General features: G+C 47.6%; 1 protein-coding gene across 2 annotated transcripts in view; it reads right to left on the bottom strand.

Annotated features, from left to right (window-relative positions):
- Positions 1-4,197, bottom strand: part of LOC120041849 (high mobility group nucleosome-binding domain-containing protein 3-like) — a 40,370-nt gene extending 36,173 nt beyond the window's left edge. For both annotated transcript variants that reach the window (XM_038986716.1, XM_038986717.1), the window contains exon 1: positions 4,104-4,197. In XM_038986716.1, the coding sequence (XP_038842644.1) occupies positions 4,104-4,118 (15 nt within the window). In that variant the 5' untranslated portion in view covers positions 4,119-4,197. The remainder of the gene's footprint in view (positions 1-4,103) is intronic.
- Positions 4,198-27,446: the final 23,249 nt, after the last annotated feature.

Raw genomic sequence — 27,446 nt, 5'->3', positions numbered from 1 at the left:
GAACACAAGGGTCTCCTGGTCGAGGAACAGACCGAACACAAGGGTCTCCTGGTCGAGGAACAGACCGAACACAAGGGTCTCCTGGTCGAGGAACAGACCGAACACAAGGGTCTCCTGGTCGAGGAACAGACCGAACACAAGGGTCTCCTGGTCGAGGAACAGACCGAACACAAGGGTCTCCTGGTCGAGGAACAGACCGAACACAAGGGTCTCCTGGTCGAGGAACAGACCGAACACAAGGGTCTCCTGGTCGAGGAACAGACCGAACACAAGGGTCTCCTGGTCGAGGAACAGACCGAACACAAGGGTCTCCTGGTCGAGGAACAGACCGAACACAAGGGTCTCCTGGTCGAGGAACAGACCGAACACAAGGGTCTCCTGGTCGAGGAACAGACCGAACACAAGGGTCTCCTGGTCGAGGAACAGACCGAACACAAGGGTCTCCTGGTCGAGGAACAGACCGAACACAAGGGTCTCCTGGTCGAGGAACAGACCGAACACAAGGGTCTCCTGGTCGAGGAACAGACCGAACACAAGGGTCTCCTGGTCGAGGAACAGACCGAACACAACGGTCTCCTGGTCGAGGAACAGACCGAACACAACGGTCTCCTGGTCGAGGAACAACAAATGAGCGATGTTGACCATGTAGACTGAACACAACGGTCTCCTGGTCGAGGAACAACAAATGAGCGATGTTGACCATGTAGACTGAACACAACGGTCTCCTGGTCGAGGAACAACAAATGAGCTTCTTGAGTGACAGGGGGTGGGGCTAGATCAGTGTGGACAGCGGCAAGGAGAGAGATGACTCAAGTAGCGAAGTAAACTATAAAAATGGACGTCATACACGCCGTATCACATTTAACAAACCAAACATTGAAATGCCATTATAGAAGGTAAAGTATAAACCCAAACTGGTCCGTGCATCAATACAGATATACTAAAATACAGTAGACCACCCAGCCCTAGTAGACAGCTAGGCAGGTATGTAGCCAGCTAGGCAGGTGTGTAGACAGCTAGGCAGGTGCGTAGACAGCTAGGCAGGTGCGTAGACAGCTAGGCAGACAGCTAGGCAGGTAGGCTGGTGTGTAGCCAGCTAGGCAGGTGTGTAGCCAGCTAGGCAGGTGTGTAGCCAGCTAGGCAGTCAGCTAGGCAGACAGCTAGGCAGGTGTGTAGACAGCTAGGCAGGTGTGTAGACAGCTAGGCAGGTGTGTAGACAGCTAGGCAGGTGTGTAGACAGCTAGGCAGGTGTGTAGCCAGCTAGGCAGACAGCTAGGCAGGTGTGTAGCCAGCTAGGCAGACAGCTAGGCAGGTGTGTAGCCAGCTAGGCAGACAGCTAGGCAGGTGTGTAGCCAGCTAGGCAGACAGCTAGGCAGGTGTGTAGCCAGCTAGGCAGGTGTGTAGCCAGCTAGGCAGCTATACAGGTAGGTAGGTAGACAGCAAGGCAGGTGTGGAGACAGCTAGCTAGGCAGGTGTGGAGACAGCTAGGCAGCTAGGTAGGTAGACAGCTAGGTAGGCAGGTAGGTAGACAGCTAGACAGGCAGGTAGACAGCTAGGCAGGTGTGTAGGTAGACAGCTAGGCAGGTGTGTAGACAGGTGTGTAGGCAGCTCGGCAGGAAGATAGGTAGACAGCTTGGCAGGCAGGTGTGTAGGCAGCTGTGTAGGCAGGTAGGCAGGTGTGTAAGCAGGTAGGCGGGTGTGGTGACAGGTAGGCAGGTAGGCAGACAGCTAGGCAGGTGTCTAGGCAGGTGTGTAGGCAGCTAGACAGCTTGGCAGGTAGATAGGTAGACAGCTCGGCAGGCAGGTGTGTAGGCAGCGGTGTAGGCAGGTAGGCTGGTGTGTAGACAGCTAGGCAGGCGGGTGTGTAGACAGCTAGCTAGGTAGACAGCTAGGCAGGTGTGGAGACAGGTAGACAGCTAGGCAGGCAGGTAGGTAGACAGCTAGGCAGGTAAGTAGGTAGGTAGCTAGGCAGGTGTGTAGACAGGTAGGCAAGTAGCGAGCTAGGCAGGTAGACAGCTAGGCAGGTGTCTAGACAGACAGCTAGGCAGGTGTGTAGGCAGGTAGGCTAGTGTGTAGCCAGGTAGACAGCTAGACAGGTAGGCATGAAGACAGCTAGGCAGGTAGGTAGGTAGCTAGGCAGGTGTGTAGGCAGGTAGACAGCTAGACAGGTAGGCATGAAGACAGCTAGGCGGGTAGGTAGGTAGCTAGGCAGGTGTGTTAACAGGTAGGCTGGTGTGTAGGCAGGTAGGCTGGTGTGTAGGCAGGTAGGATGGTGTGTAGGCAGGTAGACATGAAGACAGCTAGGCAGGTAGGTAGGTAGGTAGGTAGCTAGGTAAACAGCTAGGCAGGTGTGTAGGCAGCTCGGCAGGCAGGTAGGTAGGCAGCTCGGCAGGTAACGTAAACTCACTCACTTTTGTACATCGCCTTGGTCCATACAATTGACCTTATTTTAGCGCCCCAAAAACGTAATACTTCCAGATCAACTGTAATGTCAATACCATTATAAAGCACAATTTTCCCCCTTTCCAACAGAATCAATTACATGACCTAAACGCTGCCTGTTTCTGCATAATTCAACAAGGCAATGAGCTCCGTTGGGTCTTTAAAAAAATGGCGGGTGGGGAAGCGAAACTAATGCGTGATAGGAGAGATGTCGTGTGGGAAAACTGCTTTTTTCCCCTCGAACTGTCCAACTTATCACATTATCGCCTCAAATGTAAATAAAACACTATAAAGCTTTTATATAATGTGTCATTACATACCCATTTGAAGGTTTGTGTCGAATTTGAATCGGGTTTTTAGGGCGGTGCTAAACTGATCTTAGAAGTAAACAGCGGCTTTGAGAATGATGATCGCATGCAATGATGACGCAAAAAATGACTAGGTATCCCCCCTTACCCCGTCACTGTCCATTTCTTGTTTTTAAACGCTGAGAGAAGTGCTACACCTGGTGGAGAGAGATTGTAAGACAGAAATAGTTGCTTTACCGTGCTGTACTTTACGACATGACACGTCACGATGTAACGGAGAGTCCGTTTTTTCAACTTTTCTCCAATACTATATATCCATTACCATGTCGATCAACGCTTGAATAGAAACCTAGTTCACACCCCCGATTTTGAAGTCAACACAGTCGCTACAGTCCCATTAGTTTTCTTTGTAGCCTCGTATGAATGTTGCGGTTGCGCACATTTGCACGGAATGGGGCGAGTTTATGTTAGGTAGGTAGGCAGCTAGGCAGGTGTGGAGACAGGTAGGCAGCAGCCCATCTATGGTCTTCCTCTCAGTAAAACAGGCAAACGCCTCAGAGAACGATGTATTGATGACCTCCATCCCTGTCACTGCCCCTCTTTCTCGCTCTGTAGGTTGTAAAACAGCCCACTTCTATATCAATACCCCGACCCTGTGTGTTCCCTAATACAACGCACCGCAGCGCAGGCTGTTTTGATAGGCTATTGCTGCGCTCTTAACTACTGTCTATAACCAGCCCCCATCTCTCTCCTCTCTCTGTTCTCCCCTCGCTCTGTCTCTGTAGGTTTTGAATGTTAGTGTGGTTATATATGGGTCTGAAAGGCGACAGAGAGAGGGAGGAAGAAGAGGGTGTCGCTGTAAAATTGTTTTATCATACTACAAAATAAATGAAGGCAGACATCCCTCCTTCATACACAGATTAAGCCCATCGGTGAAACGGACACACTAACGCGCAGTCACTACGGGATAAAGCGGTCACTTTAAAGCTGCGACAGTGTGGCACTCATCCCTACCGGCTGAATGGGTGACATTCCGGAGCGCGAGAAGTGCACTTTCTGGTGTGGGTTTACAGGCAGGGAGGGAACAGCGTCCAACACACCGGTCACGGAAAGCAGGGGCTTCGACATAAAACACACCGAATAACACGGAGGAATGCTGACATGTCCAGCGCATCCTCTTTAGACTCCCCACCCGACCAAACGGTCACAACTGAACCGTTCTAACCGGAAATGTTCCGGCTCGGGCGTCGCTAAATAGAACCAATGGTAGGCAGCGACACAGCGCTATCCTCTCTCGAATACAACATACACTACATTCACAACTAGTATCGGTTTAAAAACAGCCCGACTCACCTTCCTTTTCGGCATGTTGTGCTACAGAGATAGTATTCCCTCCAGAGAGGATCGAAGAGTTCAACCAGCAGGTCCACGGCGCAAGTTGACAACTGTCACCACATACTGTATCAATACTAAACACCTTCCATAAGCACATGCTAATCATATGCACACCGTCATCTCTGCCCATAGGCCAGACACGCAGACATTGCTCCTGTAGTGCCACGGGATTGGTCGAGCCACCTGTATGCAAATATTACAACAGCAACCATTGGTTGAGAATAGAGTTCCATGGTGCGTGTCTGATTGGCTACAAGCTCTTTGTAAGCAAATCACAGCTTCTTCAGGGTAATGAACAGAGAAAAAAAAATAGAACGAACAGAAGAGAAGACCAGTAGAAAGGTATTCTAGGGGTCTCTGGGTAGTGTAGGCTGGAAGGGAACGAGCCAGTCTTAAAGGGAAGAGCTGTATAAAACACACTATCAATCAAGAACAATCAATAGAACAAAACACATCGATAGAGAAGCTGTATCCCTCACCGATTCACCCGGATTGTGTCTCCGACACTTTGATTAGGTTGATACAGAATAGTAGTATATTTCTGCTTCAGAAACTCTGAGGTTATTGTTAACAACTAGTTCATACTAGTGTGACAAGAATATTCAATCATTACAGCAATCTTCTTTCTCAAAGACTGAATATGAGTGTATGTATAGTTTAATGGATACATTTACAGGACAACTGTAAAAGTCCAAAGGAAAACCTGAGAGTGAATAAATGAATGAGACTCCTAAATCACATCCCTGATGATATTTCCAGAGCAGCTCTCGCTGTAGCCCAGTAGAAAGACTAGAGACCAGCCCAGTAGTAAGACTAGAGACCAGCCCAGTAGTAAGACTAGAGACCAGCCCAGTAGTAAGACTAGAGACCAGCCCAGTAGTAAGACTAGAGACCAGCCCAGTAGTAAGACTAGAGACCAGCCCAGCAGTAAGACTAGAGACCAGCCCAGTAGTAAGACTAGAGACCAGCCCAGTAGTAAGACTAGAGACCAGCCCAGTAGTAAGACTAGAGACCAGCCCAGTAGTAAGACTAGAGACCAGCCCAGCAGTAAGACTAGAGACCAGCCCAGCAGTAAGACTAGAGACCAGCCCAGTAGTAAGACTAGAGACCAGCCCAGTAGTAAGACTAGAGACCAGCCCAGTAGTAAGACTAGAGACCAGCCCAGTAGTAAGACTAGAGACCAGCCCAGTAGTAAGACTAGAGACCAGCCCAGTAGTAAGACTAGAGACCAGCCCAGTAGTAAGACTAGAGACCAGCCCAGTAGTCAGACTAGAGACCAGCCCAGTAGTCAGACTAGAGACCAGCCCAGTAGTCAGACTAGAGACCAGCCCAGTAGTCAGACTAGAGACCAGCCCAGTAGTCAGACTAGAGACCAGCCCAGTAGTCAGACTAGAGACCAGCCCAGTAGTCAGACTAGAGACCAGCCCAGTAGTAAGACTAGAGACCAGCCCAGTAGTAAGACTAGAGACCAGCCCAGTAGTAAGACTAGAGACCAGCCCAGTAGTAAGACTAGAGACCAGCCCAGTAGTAAGACTAGAGACCAGCCCAGTAGTAAGACTAGAGACCAGCCCAGTAGTAAGACTAGAGACCAGCCCAGTAGTAAGACTAGAGACCAGCCCAGTAGTAAGACTAGAGACCAGCCCAGTGACACGTGATGGACATGAGAGGAGACACACAGCACTCAGCTCAAACAACTATTCTACCATGACATCATCGTGGACGGATCTCACACAACATTCTACATAAAGAAACCTCCCAACAACAATGGCCACCGTCCGTCCATCTCAACATTCTACGGTGACATCACAATGAGGTTAACCACCCCCCTTACCACACGGCAGAGCTTCACAATAGGCTACAATACAACACACAACAAAATCCCCCAGCCATCCACGCTAGCTACACACATGTACCAGAACCATACTGTAATAATTCAAAAGCTAATGCAGAACACTCAGGTAGCTGCCAGGGAACATGGACCCCCCCGCCCCCCCCCCCACTCCCCACCCCTTCCCCCGTCTACACATGGATCAGCCAGTCAGCTAAATGGAAAGAAAATATAACAAGACAAAAAGAAAGGGACAGAATGGATCATTTGTGTTGCTGTGACAATAGACATGCATTTCCAGAGCTGTTCGTGTGATGGGCTGTCTGTGGTGTGAGTGTGATTGGTCTGTCTATGGTGTGAGTGTGATTGGTCTGTCTGTGGTGTGAGTGTGATGGGCTGTCTGTGGTGTGAATGTGATTGGTCTGTCTGTGGTGTGAGTGTGATGGGCTGTCTGTGGTGTGAGTGTGATGGGCTGTCTGTGGTGTGAGTGTGATGGGCTGTCTGTGGTGTGAGTGTGATGGGCTGTCTGTGGTGTGAGTGTGATGGGGTGCCTGTGGTGTGAGTGTGATTGGTCTGTCTATGGTGTGAGTGTGATTGGTCTGTCTGTGGTGTGAATGTGATTGGTCTGTCTGTGGTGTGAGTGTGATGGGCTGTCTGTGGTGTGAGTGTGATGGGCTGCCTGTGGTGTGAGTGTGATGGGCTGTCTGTGGTGTGAGTGTGATGGGCTGTCTGGGGTGTGAGTGTGATTGGTCTGTCTGTGGTGTGAGTGTGTGGGCTGTCTGTGGTGTGAGTGTGATGGGCTGTCTGTGGTGTGAGTGTGATGGGCTGTCTGTGGTGTGAGTGTGATGGGCTGTCTGTGGTGTGAGTGTGATAGGCTGTCTGTGGTGTGAGTGTGATGGGCTGTCTGTGGTGTGAGTGTGATGGGCTGTCTGTGGTGTGAGTGTGATGGGCTGTCTGTGGTGTGAGTGTGATGGGCTGTCTGTGGTGTGAGTGTGATGGGCTGTCTGTGGTGTGAGTGTGATGGGCTGTCTGTGGTGTGAGTGTGATGGGCTGTCTGTGGTGTGAGTGTGATGGGCTGTCTGTGGTGTGAGTGTGATGGGCTGTCTGTGGTGTGAGAATGTGTGTGTGTGTAGTAGTGTAACCTAATAGTTATGAATAAAGTGACACAGTGACCAATGAGAAGCAGAGGATCCAGAGACCTCATAAAGACAATGTATACAGTATCAGAGCCTAACTTTACACTATATAACAGAGGTGTGGACTCGAGTCACATGACTTGGACTCGAGTCAGACTCGAGTCACAAATATGATGACTTGCAACTCGACTTTGACTTTAACACCAATGACTCGTGACTTGACTTGGACTTGAGCCTTATGACTTGACCTGACTTGATACCCTCCCCAAGCCCCAATATTAAAAATGATGCTATTAAAAAAGTGTGCAGTGCAACAACTCTTCATTTAACGGATTACAGTTTGAATCGGACAGCAGCCAATCAAATTGTGCCAGCTGAGAAAAGGTTGTGCGTGGCAGTGCAGAGGAACGTCGGTGGGTGAATTCAGATGGAGCCCTTGGAAAGATGATGCCCAAAACGATTATTTTCGTCTATAAAGATGATGTTGTATTAACAAAAAACGAATTGCAACTTGCAAAACATGCGGGAAGAAAATGACAAACGGAGGCGAAACAACTTCTAAGTTTGTTCGACATTTGAAGCTGCACAAAGAACGGTAAGTCGTGGCTAATATAGCTGACAGCTATATATAACTTTGCGTGCGCGAGCGTTGCAAAATACATTTTGAAATCTGTTATTCAATTGTTGCACCCACACTGCTCGCGCGCGCCAACGAGCGTCTGCGTTGCCAAGATGCCAATCACAATATAAGTTCAAAGATGAAAAAGCCTGGTGTAATGCCCGGGGTGTAGTGGAGGAAAGAGTCAGACGCAGGAGACAGAGAGTTCAGAGTAGCGTAACTTTTAATCACCACAAAGGTGAAACACAACGCCACTCCAACCAAATGCCCCAACATACAAGGGGAACAAAATAGTTCCGAAAATACAACTACCACGAACCGTGACATACAAGCATGTACAAACAGTACACAAAACAATCCCGCACACCCAACAGGCGGGCCTGCTGGGTAATAAAGCCCTACTAATCACCCTAACTAAAAACAGGTGTAACCAATAACCAAATAAGGAGGGGGAGGAAAAAGTCAGTGGCAGCTAGTAGGCCGGTGACGACGACCGCAGGAAGGGGAACCGCCTTCGGTAGGAGTCGTGACACCTGGAAGGATAGATGACTAGAAACGATTCGGTTGACCGTTTTATTTGGATTAATTGTCGGAGTAGAGGACCTTGTGCATTTCAGGTAAAATAACAACCTAATGTTTATATCCCAGGACAAATTAACTAGCAACAGCAAGCTAGCTAAATTGCCATAAATGTTTAATGCGTTTCGACCCCAATTTAATATAATTGGTTCAGAGTTTGTTTTGATATTTTAACCTGCGCGTTGTGATCGCTTTTGGTGTTTTGGGGACAAAATACATTTACTCACGATGGAGCAGCCAGTTTGGGTTACGTGTAAATCCTGCCTGATTTTACTGCTGTTCCTAAAACCATTGCCATATGTAAGCCTACTGTAACCACACACAGAGAAGGTGTGTGTGTGTGTGTGTGTGTTAAGGTTGGGCGATTGTGTACAAGCCTACATCGCCGATTGCGGTCTTTCTCATGGTTACCCATGTATTTCCATGGAAATATACCATTTATTTGGAAAGTAATAAATATCTATATTTTTTAAAGCATTCATGATTTGCGTAAATGTAGTATACTAACCATTACTCTGGTTAAAAATATGAAATATTATTACATTTGGTGAAGAGAACATTAGGACTCAACTCAAAGTTTAGGACGTGAGACTTGTTGGTCTTGACTTGAGACTTGACTCGGACTTGCCTGTCTTGACTTGGGACTTGAGTGCTAAGACTTGAGACTTAATTGTGACTTGTAAAACAATGACTTAGTCCCACCTCTGCTATGTATTATATACAGTATATTAAGGCCAAACTTATTAACACTATATAATATACAGTATATCTAGAACTGTCACAGGCGGCTCCTCTTCCTGTTCGGGCGGCGCTCGGCGGTCGTCATCACCGGTCTACTAGCTGCCACCGATCCCCTTTTCCCTTTTCAGTTTTCATCTATATTTTTCGTAGCTGTTTATTTACCACCACAAACCGATGCTGGTACTAAGACTGCACTCAATGAGCTGTAAGCAAACAGGAAAACGCTCATCCAGAAGTGGCGCTCCTAGTGGCCAGGGACGTTAATGCAGGGAAACTAAACTACATTTTATCTAATTCTATCCGGATTGTTAAATGTGCAACCAGAGGGGAAAAAAACTCCCTTGCCCTAAATTTGGCAAATCTGACCATAATTCTATCCTGATTCCTGCTTACCAGCAAAAACTAAAGCAAGAAGCACTAGTGAATCGGTCAATAAAAAAGTGGTCAGATGAAGCAGATGCTAAGCTTCAGGACTGTTTTGCTAGCACAGACTGGAACATGTTTCGGGATTCTTACGATGGCATTGAGGAGTACACCACATCAGTCACTGGCTTCATCAATAAGTGCATCGATGACGTCGTCCCCACAGTGACCGTACGTACCCTAACCAGAAGCCATGGAATACAAGCAACATCCGCACTGAGCTAAAGGGTAGAGCTGCCGCTTTCAAGGACTGGGACTCTAACCCGGAAGCTTATAAGAAATCACCCTATGCCCTCCGACAAACCATCAAACAGGCAAAGCATCAATACAGGACTAAGATTGAATCATGCTACACTGGCTCCGATGCTCGTCGGATGTGGCAGGGCTTGGAAACCATTACAGACTACAAAGGGAAGCACAGTGACCCAGTGACACGAGCCTACCAGACAAGCTAAATTACTTCTATGGTCGCTTCGAGGCAACTAACACTGAAACATGCATGAGAGCATCAGCTGTTCCACTCTACCCCACACGCTGGACTCTACCCCACACGCTGGACTCTACCCCACACGCTGGACTCTACCCCACACGCTGGACTCTACCCACACGCTGGACTCTACCCACACGCTGGACTCTACCCACATGCTGGACTCTACCCACACGCTGGACTCTACCCACACGCTGGACTCTACCCACACGCTGGACTCTACCCACACGCTGGACTCTACCCACACGCTGTCTGTACCGAATGTGAGTAAGACCTTTAAACAGGTCAACATTCACAAAGCCGCAGGGCCAGACGGATTACCAGGACGTGTACTCTGAGCATGCGCTGACCAACTGGCAAGTGTCTTCACTGACATTTTCAACCTGTCCCTGACTGAGACTGTAATACCAACATGTTTCAAGCAGACCACCATAGTCCCTGTGCCCAAGAACACTAAGGCAACCTGCCTAAATTACTACAGACCCGTAGCACTCACGTCCATAGCCATGAAGTGCATTGAAAGGCTGGTAATGGCTCACATCAACACCATTATCCCAGAAACCCTAGACCCACTCCAATTTGCATACCGCCCAAACAGATCCACAGATGATGCAATCTCTATTGCACTCCAAGCTGCCCTTTCCCACCTGGACAAAAGGAACACTTATGTGAGAATGCTATTCATTGACTACAGCTCAGCGTTCAACACCATAGTGCCCTCAAAGCTCATCAGTAAGCTTAGGATCCTGGGACTAAACACCTCCCTATGCAACTGGATCTTGGACTTCCTGATGGGCCGCCCCCAGGTGGTGAGGGTAGGTAGCAACACATCTGCCACGCTGATCCTCAACACTGGAGCTCCACAGGGGTGCGTGCTCAGTCCTCTACTGTACTCCCTGTTCACCCACGACTATATGGCCAGGCACGACTCCAACACCATCATTACGTTTGCAGACGACACAACAGTGGAAGGCCTCATCACAGACAACGACGAGACAGCCTATAGGGAGGAGTTCAGAGACCTGGCCGTGTGGTGCCAGAATAACAACCTATCCCTCAACGTGACCAAGACTAAGGTGATGATTACGGACTACAGGAAAATGAGGACTGAGCACGCCCCCATTCTCCTCGACGGGGCTGTAGTGGAGCAGGTTGAGAGCTTCAAGTTCCTTGGTGTCCACATCAACAACAAACTAGAATGGTCCAAACACACCAAGACAGTCGTGAAGAGGGCACGACAAAGCCTATTCCCCCTCAAGAAACTAAAAAGATTTGGCATGGGTCCTGAGATCCTCAAAAGGTTCTACAGATGCAACATCGAGAGCATCCTGACTGGTTGCATCACTGCCTGGTACGGCAAATGCTCGGCCTCCGACCGCAAGGCACTAGAGAGGGCAGTGAGTACGGCCCAGTACACTGGGGCTAAGCTGCCTGCCATCCAGGACCTCTACACCAGGCGGCGTCAGAGGAAGGGCCTAAAAATTGCCAAAGACTCCAGCCACCCAAGTCATAAACTATTCTCTCTGCTAATGCACAGCAAGCGGTACCAGTGCACCAACCCTGGAACCAACAGGACCCTGAACAGCTCGAAGCCTTAAGATAAATAGCTAATCAAATGGCTACCCGGACTACCTGCATTGACCCTTTATTGCACTGACTCTATGCACACGCTGGACTCTACCCCACACGCTGGACTCTACCCCACGCGCTGGTCTCTACCCCACGCGCTGGACTCTACCCCACGCGCTGGACTCTACCCCACGCGCTGGACTCTACCCCACGCGCTGGACTCTACCGCCACACGCTGGACTCTACCGCCACGCGCTGGACTCTACCGCCACGCGCTGGACTCTACCGCCACGCGCTGGACTCTACCGCCACGCGCTGGACTCTACCGCCACGCGCTGGACTCTACCCCCACGCGCTGGACTCTACCCCCACGCGCTGGACTCTACCCCCACGCGCTGGACTCTACCCCCACGCGCTGGACTCTACCCCCACGCGCTGGACTCTACCCCCACGCGCTGGACTCTACCCCCACGCGCTGGACTCTACCCCCACGCGCTGGACTCTACCCCCACGCGCTGGACTCTACCCCCACGCGCTGGACTCTACCGCCACGCGCTGGACTCCACCCCACGCGCTGGACTCCACCCCACGCGCTGGACTCCACCCCACGCGCTGGACTCCACCCCACGCGCTGGACTCCACCCCACACGCTGGACTCTACCCCACACGCTGGACTCTACCCCACACGCTGGACTCTACCCACGCGCTGGACTCTACCCACCCGCCGGACTCTACCCACGCGCTGGACTCTACCCACCTCCCGGACTCTACCCACACGCCGGACTCTACCCACACGCCGGACTCTACCCACACGCCGGACTCCACCCCACACGCTGGACTCTACCCACACGCTGGACTCTACCCCACACGCTGGACTCTACCCCACACGCTGGACTCTACCCCACACGCTGGACTCTACCGCCACACGCTGGACTCTACCGCCACACGCTGGACTCTACCGCCACACGCTGGACTCTACCGCCACACGCTGGACTCTACCGCCACACGCTGGACTCTACCGCCACACGCTGGACTCTACCGCCACACGCTGGACTCTACCGCCACACGCTGGACTCTACCGCCACACGCTGGACTCTACCGCCACACGCTGGACTCTACCGCCACACGCTGGACTCCACCCCACACGCTGGACTCTACCCCACACGCTGGACTCTACCCCACACGCTGGACTCTACCCCACACGCTGGACTCTACCCCACACGCTGGACTCTACCCCACACGCTGGACTCCACCGCCACACGCTGGACTCCACCGCCACACGCTGGACTCCACCGCCACACGCTGGACTCCACCGCCACACGCTGGACTCCACCGCCACACGCTGGACTCCACCGCCACACGCTGGACTCCACCCCCACACGCTGGACTCCACCCCCACACGCTGGACTCTACCCCCACACGCTGGACTCTACCCCCACACGCTGGACTCTACCGCCACACGCTGGACTCTACCGCCACACGCTGGACTCTACCGCCACACGCTGGACTCTACCGCCACACGCTGGACTCTACCGCCACACGCTGGACTCTACCGCCACACGCTGGACTCTACCGCCACACGCTGGACTCTACACCACACGCTGGACTCTACATCACACGCTGGACTCTACCCCACACGCTGGACTCTACCCCACACGCTGGACTCTACCCCACACGCTGGACTCTACCCCACACGCTGGACTCTACCCCACACGCTGGACTCTACCCCACACGCTCACACTGACACACCAACACAGGCATACTGCCGCCACGTTTTACTTGCTATAGTTAGGGTTATTCACTGTGCATTCTTTCTTGGTGTCACAATTTCTATTTTCATTGCATTTTTTACATTTATCTTTAACTCTTCATTGTTGGAAAAGGACCCTTAACTAAGCATTTCACTGTTAGTCTCCACCTGTTGTTTACCAAGCATTTCACTGTTAGTCTACACCTGTTGTTTAGGAAGCATTTCACTGTTAGTCTACACCTGTTGTTTACCAAGCATTTCACTGTTAGTCTACACCTGTTGTTTACCAAGCATTTCACTGTTAGTCTACACCTGTTGTTTACCAAGCATTTCACTGTTAGTCTACACCTGTTGTTTACCAAGCATTTCACTGTTAGTCTACACCTGTTGTTTACCAAGCATTTCACTGTTAGTCTACACCTGTTGTTTACCAAGCATTTCACTGGTAGTCTACACCTGTTGTTTACCAAGCATTTCACTGGTAGTCTACACCTGTTGTTTACCAAGCATTTCACTGTTAGTCTACACCTGTTGTTTAGGAAGCATTTCACTGTTAGTCTCCACCTGTTGTTTACCAAGCATTTCACTGTTAGTCTACACCTGTTGTTTACCAAGCATTTCACTGTTAGTCTACACCTGTTGTTTACCAAGCATTTCACTGTTAGTCTACACCTGTTGTTTACCAAGCATTTCACTGTTAGTCTACACCTGTTGTTTACCAAGCATTTCACTGTTAGTCTACACCTGTTGTTTACTAAGCATTTCACTGTTAGTCTACACCTGTTGTTTACAAAGCATTTCACTGTTAGTCTACACCTGTTGTTTACCAAGCATTTCACTGTTAGTCTACACCTGTTGTTTACCAAGCATTTCACTGTTAGTCTCCACCTGTTGTTTAGGAAGCATTTCACTGTTAGTGTAAACCTGTTGTTTAGGAAGCATTTCACTGTTAGTCTACACCTGTTGTTTAGGAAGCATTTCACTGTTAGTCTCCACCTGTTGTTTACCAAGCATTTCACTGTTAATTAGTCTGTGACAAAGAAAATGTGATTTTGATTTGATAGATTTTTTCTTCTCTTGACCAGAGCCCGAGGTTTCTACTCACACTTAATCTCCACTTGTAGAATTCCCTGTAGACTGCCTGTTGTACCCATAGCCATCACAGTAAGATCCATGGCATTGTACTAGCTCTGCTCTCAGGGCTGTACATGACTGACACCATCTGGACACAACATGGTAAGGTTTCTAGATGGACCATGTCATGGGTTTGAATACCGGTAGATCCATTAGGATGTTGTAGGTCCCGGAGGTGTAAATGTTCCCCTTGTAATTCCACGATCAGATTGTCGTTGATACATTATTCGCAAATCAAAACATGGTTTGACGTAGTGAAATTGCAACGTTTCCATAAATCTTGCTCGCGCTGAGTGCAACGTAAATACCAAAGAACACCGACGTTCGACGGGCAGAGTAGTGGGTTCGTGTAGACTAACAGTGAAATGTTTAGTAAACAACAGAGTAGTGGGTGAAACTCCAGAAAAAGGTGTGATATTAACAAGAGTTTAATTTCATTACGTGTTGTCGAATTCCTAAAAATATTTACTGCCATTGTAGTAAGATTGTCAATATGAGAGGTCTTCAGACTTACCTTTTGGTATTCATTGAAAGAACAACTAATTGGTTTTTGAAAGTTAGATATCATGACTCCATCCTTATAATGATGGCATACGCAGGCCAAACCATAACCCGGACGATGCTGGGCCAATTGTGCGCCGCCCTGTGGGACTCCAAATCACGGCCGATTGTAATACAGCCTGGAATCGAACCAGGATCTGTAGTGACGTCTCTAGCACTGAGATGTAGTGCCTTAGACCGCTGTGCCTTAGACCGCTGCGCCACTCGGGAGCTATGTAGAGTGAATCAGATGTGTGAGCAGGAGATGCATCATATTTCCATATCTAAAGCATGATTAAGTTTGTGATTAGAAAACGAGGATATCATGCAAAGGCTAATCAACCAGATGTACCACAGTTATCAGAGGAGTCTCTGACCTGATTTCACCTACTCCCAGTGATGCTAAGGGAGAGGGAGAGGCAGGGAGCTCCGCCCCTGCTATAGTCCAGTACTTGGTGTGTCTCTGTGTGACAGTCAGACACACGTCAACAGTGAAGAGGTGACTGCGGGATGCTGGCCTTCGAGGCAGAGTTCCTCTGTCCAGTGTCTGTGTTCTTTTGCCCATCTTAATCTTTTATTTTTATTGGTCAGTCTGAGATATGGCTTTTTCTTTGCAACTCTGCCTAAAAGGCCAGCATCCTGGAGTCGCCTCTTCACTGTTGACGTTGAGACTGGTGTTTCGCGGGTACTATTTAATGAAGCTGCCAGTTGAGGACTTGTGAGGCGTCTGTTTCTCAAACTAGACACTCTAATGTACTTGTCCTCTTGCTCAGTTGTGCACCGGGGCCTCCCACTCTTCTTTCTATTCTGGTTAGTGCCCGTTTGCGCTGTTCTGTGAAGGGAGTAGTACACAGCGTTGTACAAGATCTTCAGTTTCTTGGCAATTTCTCGCATGGAACAGCCTTCATTTCTCAGAACAAGAATAGACTGACGAGTTTCAGAAGAAAGGTTTTTGTTTTTGGCCATTTTGAGCCTGTAATCGAACCCACAAATGCTGATGCTCCAGATACTCAACTAGTCTAAAGAAGGCCAGTTTTATTGCTTCTTTAATCAGGACAACAGTTTTCAGCTGTGCTAACAAAATGATCAATTAGCCTTTTAAAATGATCAACTTGGATTAGCTGACACAACCTGCCATTGGAACACAGGAGTGATGGTTGCTGATAATGGGCCTCTGTTTCAAAAACAAGGACATTTCTAAGTGACCTCAAACTTCATAATAATAAGAATAAGAAGAAGAAGTATGTTGAAGATTTAAAGTGGGAAATCTTGCTTCACAAGCCCTTTTAAAAATAAGTCAGAAGTATGAAATCATTTGTACAATATCTAAAGTGCGCTGCTGTCGCAAGCCACATCAATAAACATTGTCTGATGATTTTGTTTAGTGGATATCGTCAAGTCAATGGGTGTATATTAGGGTTTCCAATCAAAAACACATCTTTTAGGTCAAATGTCAACGGAGCACTGAGCGTATACAAAGCTTTTTATTTTCAAAGCCTTTTACAATTTAGCTCGTATCGTGCTAATTTAAAAAAAAATCACCCACAGAAACTATTTTGAAAATGATGACCACAAAATGTAAAATTCTCAAAATCTTTTATGAGAAACTTGCATCGCTATGTCAACATAGCTCAATGTTTATTATCGGATGTATTAGGTTACGAACTCAACAGAGCTCAATGTTTATTATCGGATGTATTAGGTTACGAACTCAACAGAGCTCAATGTTTATTATCGGATGTATTAGGTTACGAAATCAACAGAGCTCAATGCTTATTATCGGATGTATTAGGTTACGAAATCAACAGAGCTCAATGCTTATTATCGGATGTATTAGGTTACGAACTCAACAGAGCTCAATGTTTATTATCGGATGTATTAGGTTACGAACTCAACAGAGCTCAATGTTTATTATCGGATGTATTAGGTTACGAACTCAACAGAGCTCAATGTTTATTATCGGATGTATTAGGTTACGAACTCAACAGAGCTCAATGTTTATTATCGGATGTATTAGGTTACGAAATCACACGTGACAGCCTGGTGACCTAGAGGCCGGAGAGGGAGTACACGTGACAGCCTAGTGACCTAGAGGCCAGAGAGGGAGCACACGTGACAGCCTAGTGACCTAGAGGCCGGAGAGGGAGCACACGTGACAGCCTGGTGACCTAGAGGCCGGAGAGGGAGCACACGTGACAGCCTAGTGACCTAGAGGCCAGAGAGGGAGTACACGTGACAGCCTGGTGACCTAGAGGCCGGAGAGGGAGCACACGTGACAGCCTGGTGACCTAGAGGCCGGAGAGGGAGTACACGTGACAGCCTAGTGACCTAGAGGCCAGAGAGGGAGTACACGTGACAGCCTAGTGACCTAGAGGCCGGAGAGGGAGCACACGTGACAGCCTAGTGACCTAGAGGCCAGAGAGGGAGTACACGTGACAGCCTGGTGACCTAGAGGCCGGAGAGGGAGCACACGTGACAGCCTAGTGACCTAGAGGCCAGAGAGGGAGTACACGTGACAGCCTGGTGACCTAGAGGCCGGAGAGGGAGCACACGTGACAGCCTAGTGACCTAGAGGCCGGAGAGGGAGCACACGTGACAGCCTGGTGACCTAGAGGCCAGAGAGGGAGTACACGTGACAGCCTGGTGACCTAGAGGCCAGAGAGGGAGCACACGTGACAGCCTAGTGACCTAGAGGCCAGAGAGGGAGCACACGTGACAGGCTAGTGACCTAGAGGCCGGAGAGGGAGCACACGTGACAGCTTGGTGACCTAGAGGCCGGAGAGGGAGCACACGTGACAGCCTGGTGACCTAGAGGCCAGAGAGGGAGTACACGTGACAGCCTAGTGACCTAGAGGCCAGAGAGGGAGTACACGTGACAGCCTAGTGACCTAGAGGCCAGAGAGGGAGTACACGTGACAGCCTAGTGACCTAGAGGCCAGAGAGGGAGTACACGTGACAGCCTGGTGACCTAGAGGCCAGAGAGGGAGCGTGACATGTGTAATGTAGTAGGGAGTTGTAGTTTCCAACAGGCCGATATTCTACATAGTTTACAGCAGAAAACGTGTTAAGTAACTACAATGACCATAATCAATCTACTTATCTGGTCTGTGTTTCCTGCTACAGAAGAGGCAGAAGAATGCGTGGTCGGTAGGGGATATAGAGAGCAGCTGTTGCTTCACCAGGTGTCTCTACCTGAAAATACAGGATCTAATTGATTGATAGATGATATTCAGCAGTCGTAACAGTAGGCGTTATTTACTTTGACGAACTACTAAAATAGTGATTTTGTCAGACAGCAGCTCTATAGAGAGGAGATGATGACTTGGAATGAAATAATGAAGACATCAAATAAAACTAATGTAATATACATAACAGAAATATTTATTTAAAGTAAAGTGAATAAATGGTTAAGCAGTAATTGGCAGCCATCATGGGACTTGTGAGGACACCAGCCGACAACATCCCGTGAAATTGGATTTAAATAAATAATCGTAATATTAAACATTCATGAACATACATCTTATATTTAAAAGCTTAAATTCTTGCTAATCCAACTGCATTGTCCGATTTACAATAGGCTTTATAGCGAAAGCATACCATGCGATTGTCTGAGGACGGCGCCCTACATCAACATATTTTTCATCCAGCACAGGCTTCATAAAATCACGATTAAATAAATCACTTCCTTTTGAAGATCTTCCGCTGTTAACAATCCCAAGGGTCCCAGCTACAACATGCATGTTTGTTTTGTTAGATAAAATCCTTCTTTAAATCCCAAAAAGTCTGTTTAGTTGGCGCCATCGATTTCAGTAATCCACTCGTTCAACATGCAGACAAAGGAATCCAAAAAGCTATCGCTAAACTTTGTTAAAACAATTCAAACTACATTTCTATTTAATCCTCAGGTACCTTTATATGTAATTAAACTATAATATTTAATACGGAAAGAAGTATGTTCAATAGGAAAGGAAAATTAGTAACTGCACTGAAAGACTAATATTGTTCCTGTGCTCTTCTCCAAATACTTGTTTGTTTTTCAAAAACCAAGCCTGAAACCTTGATTAACTATGGACCCCCCCTCCCGGATCCGGGATCATCCTCATCAGAAAAGTTGACTAGCATAGCCTAGCCTAGCGCCACAGGGATATCATATAATATAATTTCATGAAATTACAAGTCCAATACAGCAAATGAAAGATAAACATCTTGTGAATCCAGCCAACATTTCCGATTTTTAAAATGTTTTACAGCGAAAACACAATATATATTTATGTTAGCTCACCACAATAGCCAAACACACAACGCCATTTTTTCACCGCAAAGATAGCTTTCACAAAACCCACAAATAGAGATAAAATTAATCACTACCCTTTGAACAACTTCATCAGATGACAGTCTTATGACATCATGTTATACAATACATTTATGTTTTGTTCGAAAATGTGCATATTTATAGGTATAAATCGTAGTTTTACATTGCAGCCATAGTCACAAATGGCACCAAAATGTCCGGAGAAATTTTGGAGAGTCACGTAATCTTACAGAAAAACTCATCATAAAATTTGCTGAAAAATACATGTTGGACAAATAATTAAAGATACACTGGTTCTTAATGCAACCGCTGTGTTAGATTTAAAAAAAATTACTTTAGTAAAAAGCACAGCATACAATAATCTGAGACAGCGCTCAGCCATTCTACGCCATGTTGGAGTCCACATATTCAACAAAAATACGAAATAACATCATAAATATTCTCTTACCTTTGATGAACTTTCATCAGAATGCAGTGCCAGGAGTCCTAGTTCCACAATAAATCGTTGTTTTGTTTTAGAATGTCCATTTCTTCTGTCGAATTAGCAACTTTGGCTAGCATAATGGTGCTCACGTGTCCATGAACGTTTGGCGCATGGAACTAAAAATTCCAAAAGTCATAATAAAAGTCGAATAAACTGGTAAAACTCAGTTGAAAATCCATCTTTAGGATGTTTTTTTCATATGTATCCAATAACGTCCCAGACGGAGCATTTCTTCGTGTCTACCTAACGCATTGCAGAAAAATATATGGTGCGCCCAGGTGCCCAGCAAAATACTGCCAATATGGCTGACCTGTCACTCCAAAATCTCTCATTCGGTCCCACATCAGGCCAGACACCTCATTCAACATTCTACTGCCTGTTGACATCTAGTGGAAGGCGTATGAAGTGCATACAGATCCATAAATATAAGGCAATTGAATAGGCGAGGCCTGTCAGAGAGACCCATTTCAGAATTTTCACTTCCTGTTTGGAACTTTGCCTGCCAAATGAGTTCTGTTTTACTCACAGATATAATTCAAACAGTTTTAGAAACTTCAGAGTGTTTTCTATCCAATAGTAATAATAATATGCATATCATATGATCTAGAACAGAGTACGAGGCCGTTTAATTTGGGCACTATTTTTTCCCAAAGTGGAAATGGCGCCCCCTATTTCCAAGAGGTTAAAGACTGTTGACATCTAGTGGAAGCCATAGGAATAGCAATCTGGGAGACGGATTTACATAGATACAATAGGTTCCCATTATAAGAGCTTAGGAGCTCAAAAAACCCCATTTCCGGTTGGATTTTCTTCGGATTTTCGCCTGCCATAATTCTGTTATAGTCTCAGACATTATTTTAACAGTTTTAGAAACGTCAAAGTGTTTTCTATCCAATACTACCAATTATATGCATATCCTGGCTTCTGGAACCTGAGTAACAGGCCGTTTACTTTGAGCACGTCAGTCAGGCGGAAATTCAGGAAACTAGTCTCTGAGAAGTGAATTATTCTGTGTTACAGCATTCAACAGGAATAATCGAAAAGCGAACAGACTTCAAAAAGCACTAATCACTCAGCACCACTGTACCCTAATGTCTGCTTTCCTGGTGCAGTTCAGTCCAGTCTGCTTGTTTTCAGCCTAGTAAAGTTGAACCCTATAATCTCTCCTTCCTCCGTAAGTGTGTCCTTGTTTATTACTCCCCATAAATGTAAAAACCTTGGATTGGTGTAGAAATGGGATAGAGGGTGTTTCTACATACCAGTCATTTCCTTTCACATCCATGAATTGCACACTTCAGGAGAAAGGAAAATACTATTGGGAAGCTACACTAGTGTTTGCATAGTACAGTACAGGTCAGTCTAGTAAATCAGTCCTCTGCCCCTGTTCCCTGCTACTGTCCCTGTGTCACTGTGGCTTGTGACGTCCATTGTCCCCAGGGTTCTAGATGTTTGTTGGCTATTATCATCAGCAGTGTATTGTGTTACCATGGGGACCATTGAACTCAGCTCAGCCACGACAATACACTGGTATAAACGTCACACTCACACACCACGCACGCACGCACGCACGCACGCACGCACGCACGCACGCACGCACGCACGCACGCACGCACGCACACACAACACACACACAACACACACACACACACACACACACACACACACTTTATTTGAATCCACCAATCAGAGGTTCCTGTCTGCATGTCCCTCAAGGGTACAGAAAGCACCTGCTTCTCCAAGCAGCTAGGCTGCCCAGCTGAAACAGAGCAGTACCTAGCCAATTTGCTTTGCCCTAGTTTCTGTCAGGCCACGTACTACAAGCCTGTGTACGTAACAGTGCCACCAGCTTGAACCTCCACCCGAGGCTGTCCCAGCCTGCCTGAGGGGCTGGTACAGCTTGTCTGGAAAGGCCTGCTCCATGTAGCCGTCCAATGAGAAGCCCACTTCCACAATGACCACCTCCCCCTGTTCTCCCCCACAACAACACGAGCAGCCCACTTCCACAATGAGCACCTTGTCTTAGGATATGGATAATGATGAGAGGAACCTTGTCTTAGGGTATGGATAATGATGAGAGGAACCTTGTCTTAGGGCATGGATAATGATGAGAGGAACCTTGTCTTAGGATATGGATAATGATGAGAAGAACCTTGTCTTAGGGCATGGATAATGATGAGAGGAACCTTGTCTTAGGGCATGGATAATGATGAGAAGAACCTTGTCTTAGGGCATGGATAATGATGAGAGGAACCTTGTCTTAGGATATGGATAATGATGAGAAGAACCTTGTCTTAGGGGCCAAAGTCTGGTTTCTGTCCAATAAGAACAGTCTATCCAGAAAATGCTATCTGGCTGGGGGATACTCCTTTTTCATATTTCAAGTCTCACCTTGTGACCCATTTCACACATCTGCTGTTCGTCACGTAGACTAAGAGGGTGTTTCTTTTCTATAAAATATATTTATATTCTTTCTATGTCAGAGCTGCTCGACCTGCCTCACCGGCTGCCTTATTAATGTCACGCCCTGATCTGTTTCACCTGTCTTGGTGATTGTCTCCACCCACCTCCAGGTGTCTCCAGTTTTCACCATTAGTCCCCGGTGAATTTATCCCTGTGTTTCCTGTCTCTCTGTGCCAGTTGCCTTGTTTTCCCCATTAGTCCCCGGTGAATTTATCCATGTGTTTCCTGTCTCTCTGTGCCAGTTCGTCTTGTTTTGCCCATTAGTCCCCGGTGAATTTATCCATGTGTTTCCTGTCTCTCTGTGCCAGTTCGTCTTGTTTTGCCAAGTCAACCAACGTTTCTCCTAGGTCCTTTTTTTCCCAGTTTCTGTTTTTCCGCCCTCCTGGTTTTGACCCTTGCCTGTCAAATCAAATCAAATCAAATGTTATTTGTCACATACACATGGTTAGCAGATGTTAATGCGAGTGTAGCAAAATGCTTGTGTTTCTAGTTCCGACAATGCAGTGCCTGTCCTGACACCGAATTCGCCTGCCTAACCACTCTGCCTGTTCTGACCTCGAGCCTGCCTGTCCCCTGGTACTGTTTGGACTCGGACCTGGTTTATGAACTCTCACTTGTCCCCGATCTGCCTTTTGCCTTTTGGTATAATAAATATCGAAGCTCAACCATCTGCCTCTGGTGTCTGCATATGGCTCTCGCCTTGTGCCCTTATAATTAATAAAGTTATGAATCAAGTAATATCCTGATTGGTGATTGACCTTGTCTCTCCTCATTATTGATTCAAATGTGTTAGTCAATAGGAATAGGGTGGTCAAGGCACCCAATTTAGGAGACGCCGTGAGACCATAAAACAACTCACAAAATTAGCCTGATGAGCTAGTTACAACCCTACCCAATATCAACCTCTGCAACCAACACCCATGGAACCGGGGAACAGCTTAAACAACTTTACTGGAGCAAGGAGAACCAACGACGAGCCGCTCCCCAACACTAACACACAGGTCAATGGTATACCAGAGGTCAAGACGACCATCTTAGAGGACATGGTGAGAACTTTCTCCACCTCCCAGGAACCCCACCAAGGGCTTCCTGTAACTCTAAGGACTGGCACTCCAACACCTCCTGGACCGATCACCACAAGGGAAACAGCACCCCAAGACGTAAAGACATCCGCTCCAATGCAATTCCCCATTTTGAACAAACGTTACAGGCCTTTACCACTGTAATCAATGGAACAGGCTCTCCATCCTAAAAGACGCAGGATCTCGCAAATCACCCTGATCTCCTGATGACATTGACATCACAAACTAGAATTGGCCATACCCCTCACATGCTCAGTGCATGCACGCGTCATGAACCAATAGGAATCCTTGACACCTATTAGACCACGCCTCTTTCCTCTATAAAAGAAGGGCATCTCCTCAGTCTCAGCACCACTTGGTCGAAGCATCACTACGACAAGGATCAGTAGTAAAGCTGGAAGTACCAAAGACACAGGGACACAGACACACAGACACACAGACACAGACACAGACACAGAGACACAGACACATAGACAGAGACACAGACACAGAGACACAGACACAGAGACACAGAGACAGAGACAGAGACACAGAGACACATAGACGCATACACCTTCACAGTCGAGGAATGGTGAACTCCAAACACTACATCCTCCTCTTTCTCTCCCTCCTCCTCTTTCACTCTGAATGGTGAACTCCAAACACTACATCCTCCTCTTTCACTCTGAATGGTGAACTCCAAGTAACACCTTTTTTTCCGTGTACCTTTTTGCACCTTTTCTCCACCTTTTTCTCCAACTGAACTCGCTCCGGAAGTCATGAACTCGCTCCGGAAGTCATAAACTCGCTCCGGAAGTCATGAACTCGCTCCGGAAGTCATGAACTCGCTCCGGAAGTCATGAACTCGCTCCGGAAGTCATGAACTCGCTCCGGAAGTCATAAACTCGCTCCGGAAGTCATAAACTCGCTCCGGAAGTCATAAACTCGCTCCGGAAGTCATGAACTCGCTCCGGAAGTCATGAACTCGCTCCGGAAGTCATAAACTCGCTCCGGAAGTCATAAACTCGCTCCGGAAGTCATGAACTCGCTCCGGAAGTCATAAACTCGCTCCGGAAGTCATGAACTCGCTCCGGAAGTCATGAACTCGCTCCGGAAGTCATGCACTCGCTCCGGAAGTCATGCACTCGCTCCGGAAGTCATGAACTCGCTCCGGAAGTCATAAACTCGCTCCGGAAGTCATAAACTCGCTCCGGAAGTCATAAACTCGGTCGGAAGTAAATTAGAACGTTGGAGGCGGTAGAGCCTATTGGTAACATGAAGAAATTAGCAACACAGGTTTATTTCACTCATGCCCTCTTACACAAATCTAGCTTTCATCCAAAACACACATACAGAGGATTGATAAACTCGCAGTTTATCAGATTTCACAGAATTTGCACACAGGAAAAACATGTGAAGGAGGCTCTGGAATTATTTTTAAGGTTCTTAGGCCCAGAGGTTATTCCAAACGTTTCCTCCGGACCGTAAGAGCTGAGGTGAACATTATCTTTGGAACTGAACCTATATTTGTCCCACCTCCCACGCATGCGGGGATGGTCCCGTGTGGCTCAGTTGGTAGAGCATGGCGCTTGCAACGCCAGGGTTGTGGGTTCATTCCCCACGGGGGGACCAGGATGAATATGTATGAACTTTCCAATTTGTAAGTCGCTCTGGATAAGAGCGTCTGCTAAATGACTTAAATGTAAATGTAAATGCGGTGACCTCACTCAGCATAACTAGTGCGTCCAGAGATGCAAACTCTCTTATCATCACCCGGTGCCTGGGCTTACCTCCACTTTACCCCTACCCCTACACCCTACCCCTGTCTGTACATTTTGCCCTGAATCTATTTTACCACGCCCAGAAATCTGCTCCTTTTATTCTCTGTCCCCAACGCACTAGATGACCAGTTTTGATAGCCTTTAGCCGTACCCTCATCCTACTCCTCTTCTGATCCTCGGGTGATGTGGAGGTTAACCCAGGCCCTGTGTGTCCATAGTCGCTTACATTTGTTGACTTATGTAACCGGAAAAAGCCTTGGTTTCATGCATGTCAACATCAGAAGCCTCCTCTCTAAGTTTGTTTTACTCACTGCTTTAGCACACTCGGACAACCCTGATGTCCTAGCCGTGTCTGAATCCTGGCTTAGGAAGGCCACCAAAAATTCTGAGATCTCCATTCCTAACTACAACATTTTCCGTCAAGATAGAACTGCCAAAGGGGGAGGAGTTAGCCTGCAAAGTTCTGTCATACTTTCCATGTCTACAACCAAACAGTTCGAGCTTCTAATTTAAAAAATGAATCTCTCCAGAAATAAGTCTCTCACTGTTGCCGCCTGTTATAGACCCCCCTCAGCTCCCAGCTGTGCCCTGGATACCATATCTGAATTGATTGCCCCTCATCTATCTTCAGAGTTAGTTCTGTTAGGTGACCTAAACTGGGATATGCTTAACACCCCGGCCGTCCTACAATCTAAGCTAGATGCCCTCAATCTCACACAAATCATCAAGGAACGCACCAGGTACAACCCTAAATCTGTAAACATGGGCACCCTCATAGATATTATCCTGACCAACTTACTCTCCTAATATACCTCTGCTGTTTTCAATCAGGATCTCAGCGATCACTGCCTCATTGCCTGCATCCGCTATGGGTCCGCTATAAAACGACCTCCCCTCCTCACTGTCAAACGCTCCTTAAAACACTTCTGCGAGCTTTCTAATCGACCTGGCCCGGGTTTCCTGTAAGGATACTGACCACATCCCGTCAGTAAAGGATGCCTGGTCGTTCTTTAAAAGTAATTTCCTCACCATCTTAAATAAGCATGCCCCTTTCACAAAATGTAGAACTAAGAACAGATATAGCCCTTGGTTCACTCCAGACCTGACTGCCCTCGACCAGCACAAAAACATCCTGTGGCGGACTGCAATAGCATCGAATAGTCCCCGCGATATGAAACTGTTCAGGGAAGTCAGGAACCAATACACACAGTCAGTCAGGAAAGCAAATGCTAGCTTTTTCAAACAGAAATTTGCATCCTGTAGCTCTAACTCCAAAAAGTTCTGGGACACTGTAAAGTCCATGGAGAATAAGAGCACCTCCTCCCAGCTGCCCACTGCACTGAGGCTAGGTAACACTGTCACCATCGATAAATCCACGATATTCGAGAATTTCAATAAGCATTTCTCTATGGCTGGCCATGCTTTCCTCCTGGCTACCCCAAGCCCAGCCAACAGCTCCGCACCCCCCGCAGCTACTTGCCCGAGCCTCCCCAGCTTCTCCTTCACCCAAATCCAGATGGCAGATGTTCTGAAAGAGCCTGCCTCTCCTGACACTGAATCCACCTGCCTAACCTCAAATCAGCCAGGCTAGACAATCTGGACCCTCTCTTTCTAAAATTATCCACTGCCATTGTTGCAACCCCTATTACCAGTCTGTTCCACCTCTCTTTTGTATGGTCCGAGATTCCCAAAGATTGGAAAGCTGCCACGGCCATCCCCCTCTTCAAAGGGGGGACACTCTAGATCCAAACTGTTACAGAACTATATCCATCCTGCCCTGCCTTTCTAAAGTCTTCGAAAGCCAAGTTAATAAACAGATCACTGACCATTTTGAATCCCACCGTACCTTCTCCACTGTGCAATCCGGTTTCCGAGCTGGTCATGGGTGCACCTCAGCCACGCTCAAGGTAATAAACGATATCATAATATCGCCATCGATAAAAGACAGTACTGTGCAGCCGTATTCATCGACCTGGCCAAGGCTTTCGACTCTGTCAATCATCGTATTCTTATCGGCAGACTCAACAGCCTTGGTTCCTCAAATGACTGCCTTGCCTGGTTGACCAACTACTTCTCAGATAAAGTTCAGTGTGTCCAATCGGAGGGCCTGTTGTCCGGACCTCAGTCTCTATGGATGTACCACAGGGTTCAATTCTCGGGCCGACTCTTTTCTCTGTATATATCAATGATGTCGCTCTTGCTGCGGGTGATTCTCTGATCCACCTCTACGCAGACGACACCCTTCTGCATACATCTGGCCCTTCTTTGGACACTGTTCTAACAAACCTCCAAACCAGCTTCAATGCCATACAACACTCCTTCCGTGGCCTCCAACTGCTCTAAAACGCTAGTAAAACTAAATGCATGCTCTTCAACCGTTTGCTGCCCCCACCCGAC

Source organism: Salvelinus namaycush, unplaced genomic scaffold, assembly GCF_016432855.1.
Source record: "Salvelinus namaycush isolate Seneca unplaced genomic scaffold, SaNama_1.0 Scaffold559, whole genome shotgun sequence".
NCBI classification, from domain to species: domain Eukaryota; kingdom Metazoa; phylum Chordata; class Actinopteri; order Salmoniformes; family Salmonidae; genus Salvelinus; species Salvelinus namaycush.
The sequence above is the reverse complement of the archived record's forward strand: the minus strand, read 5'-3'. Positions and strand labels throughout refer to the sequence as shown.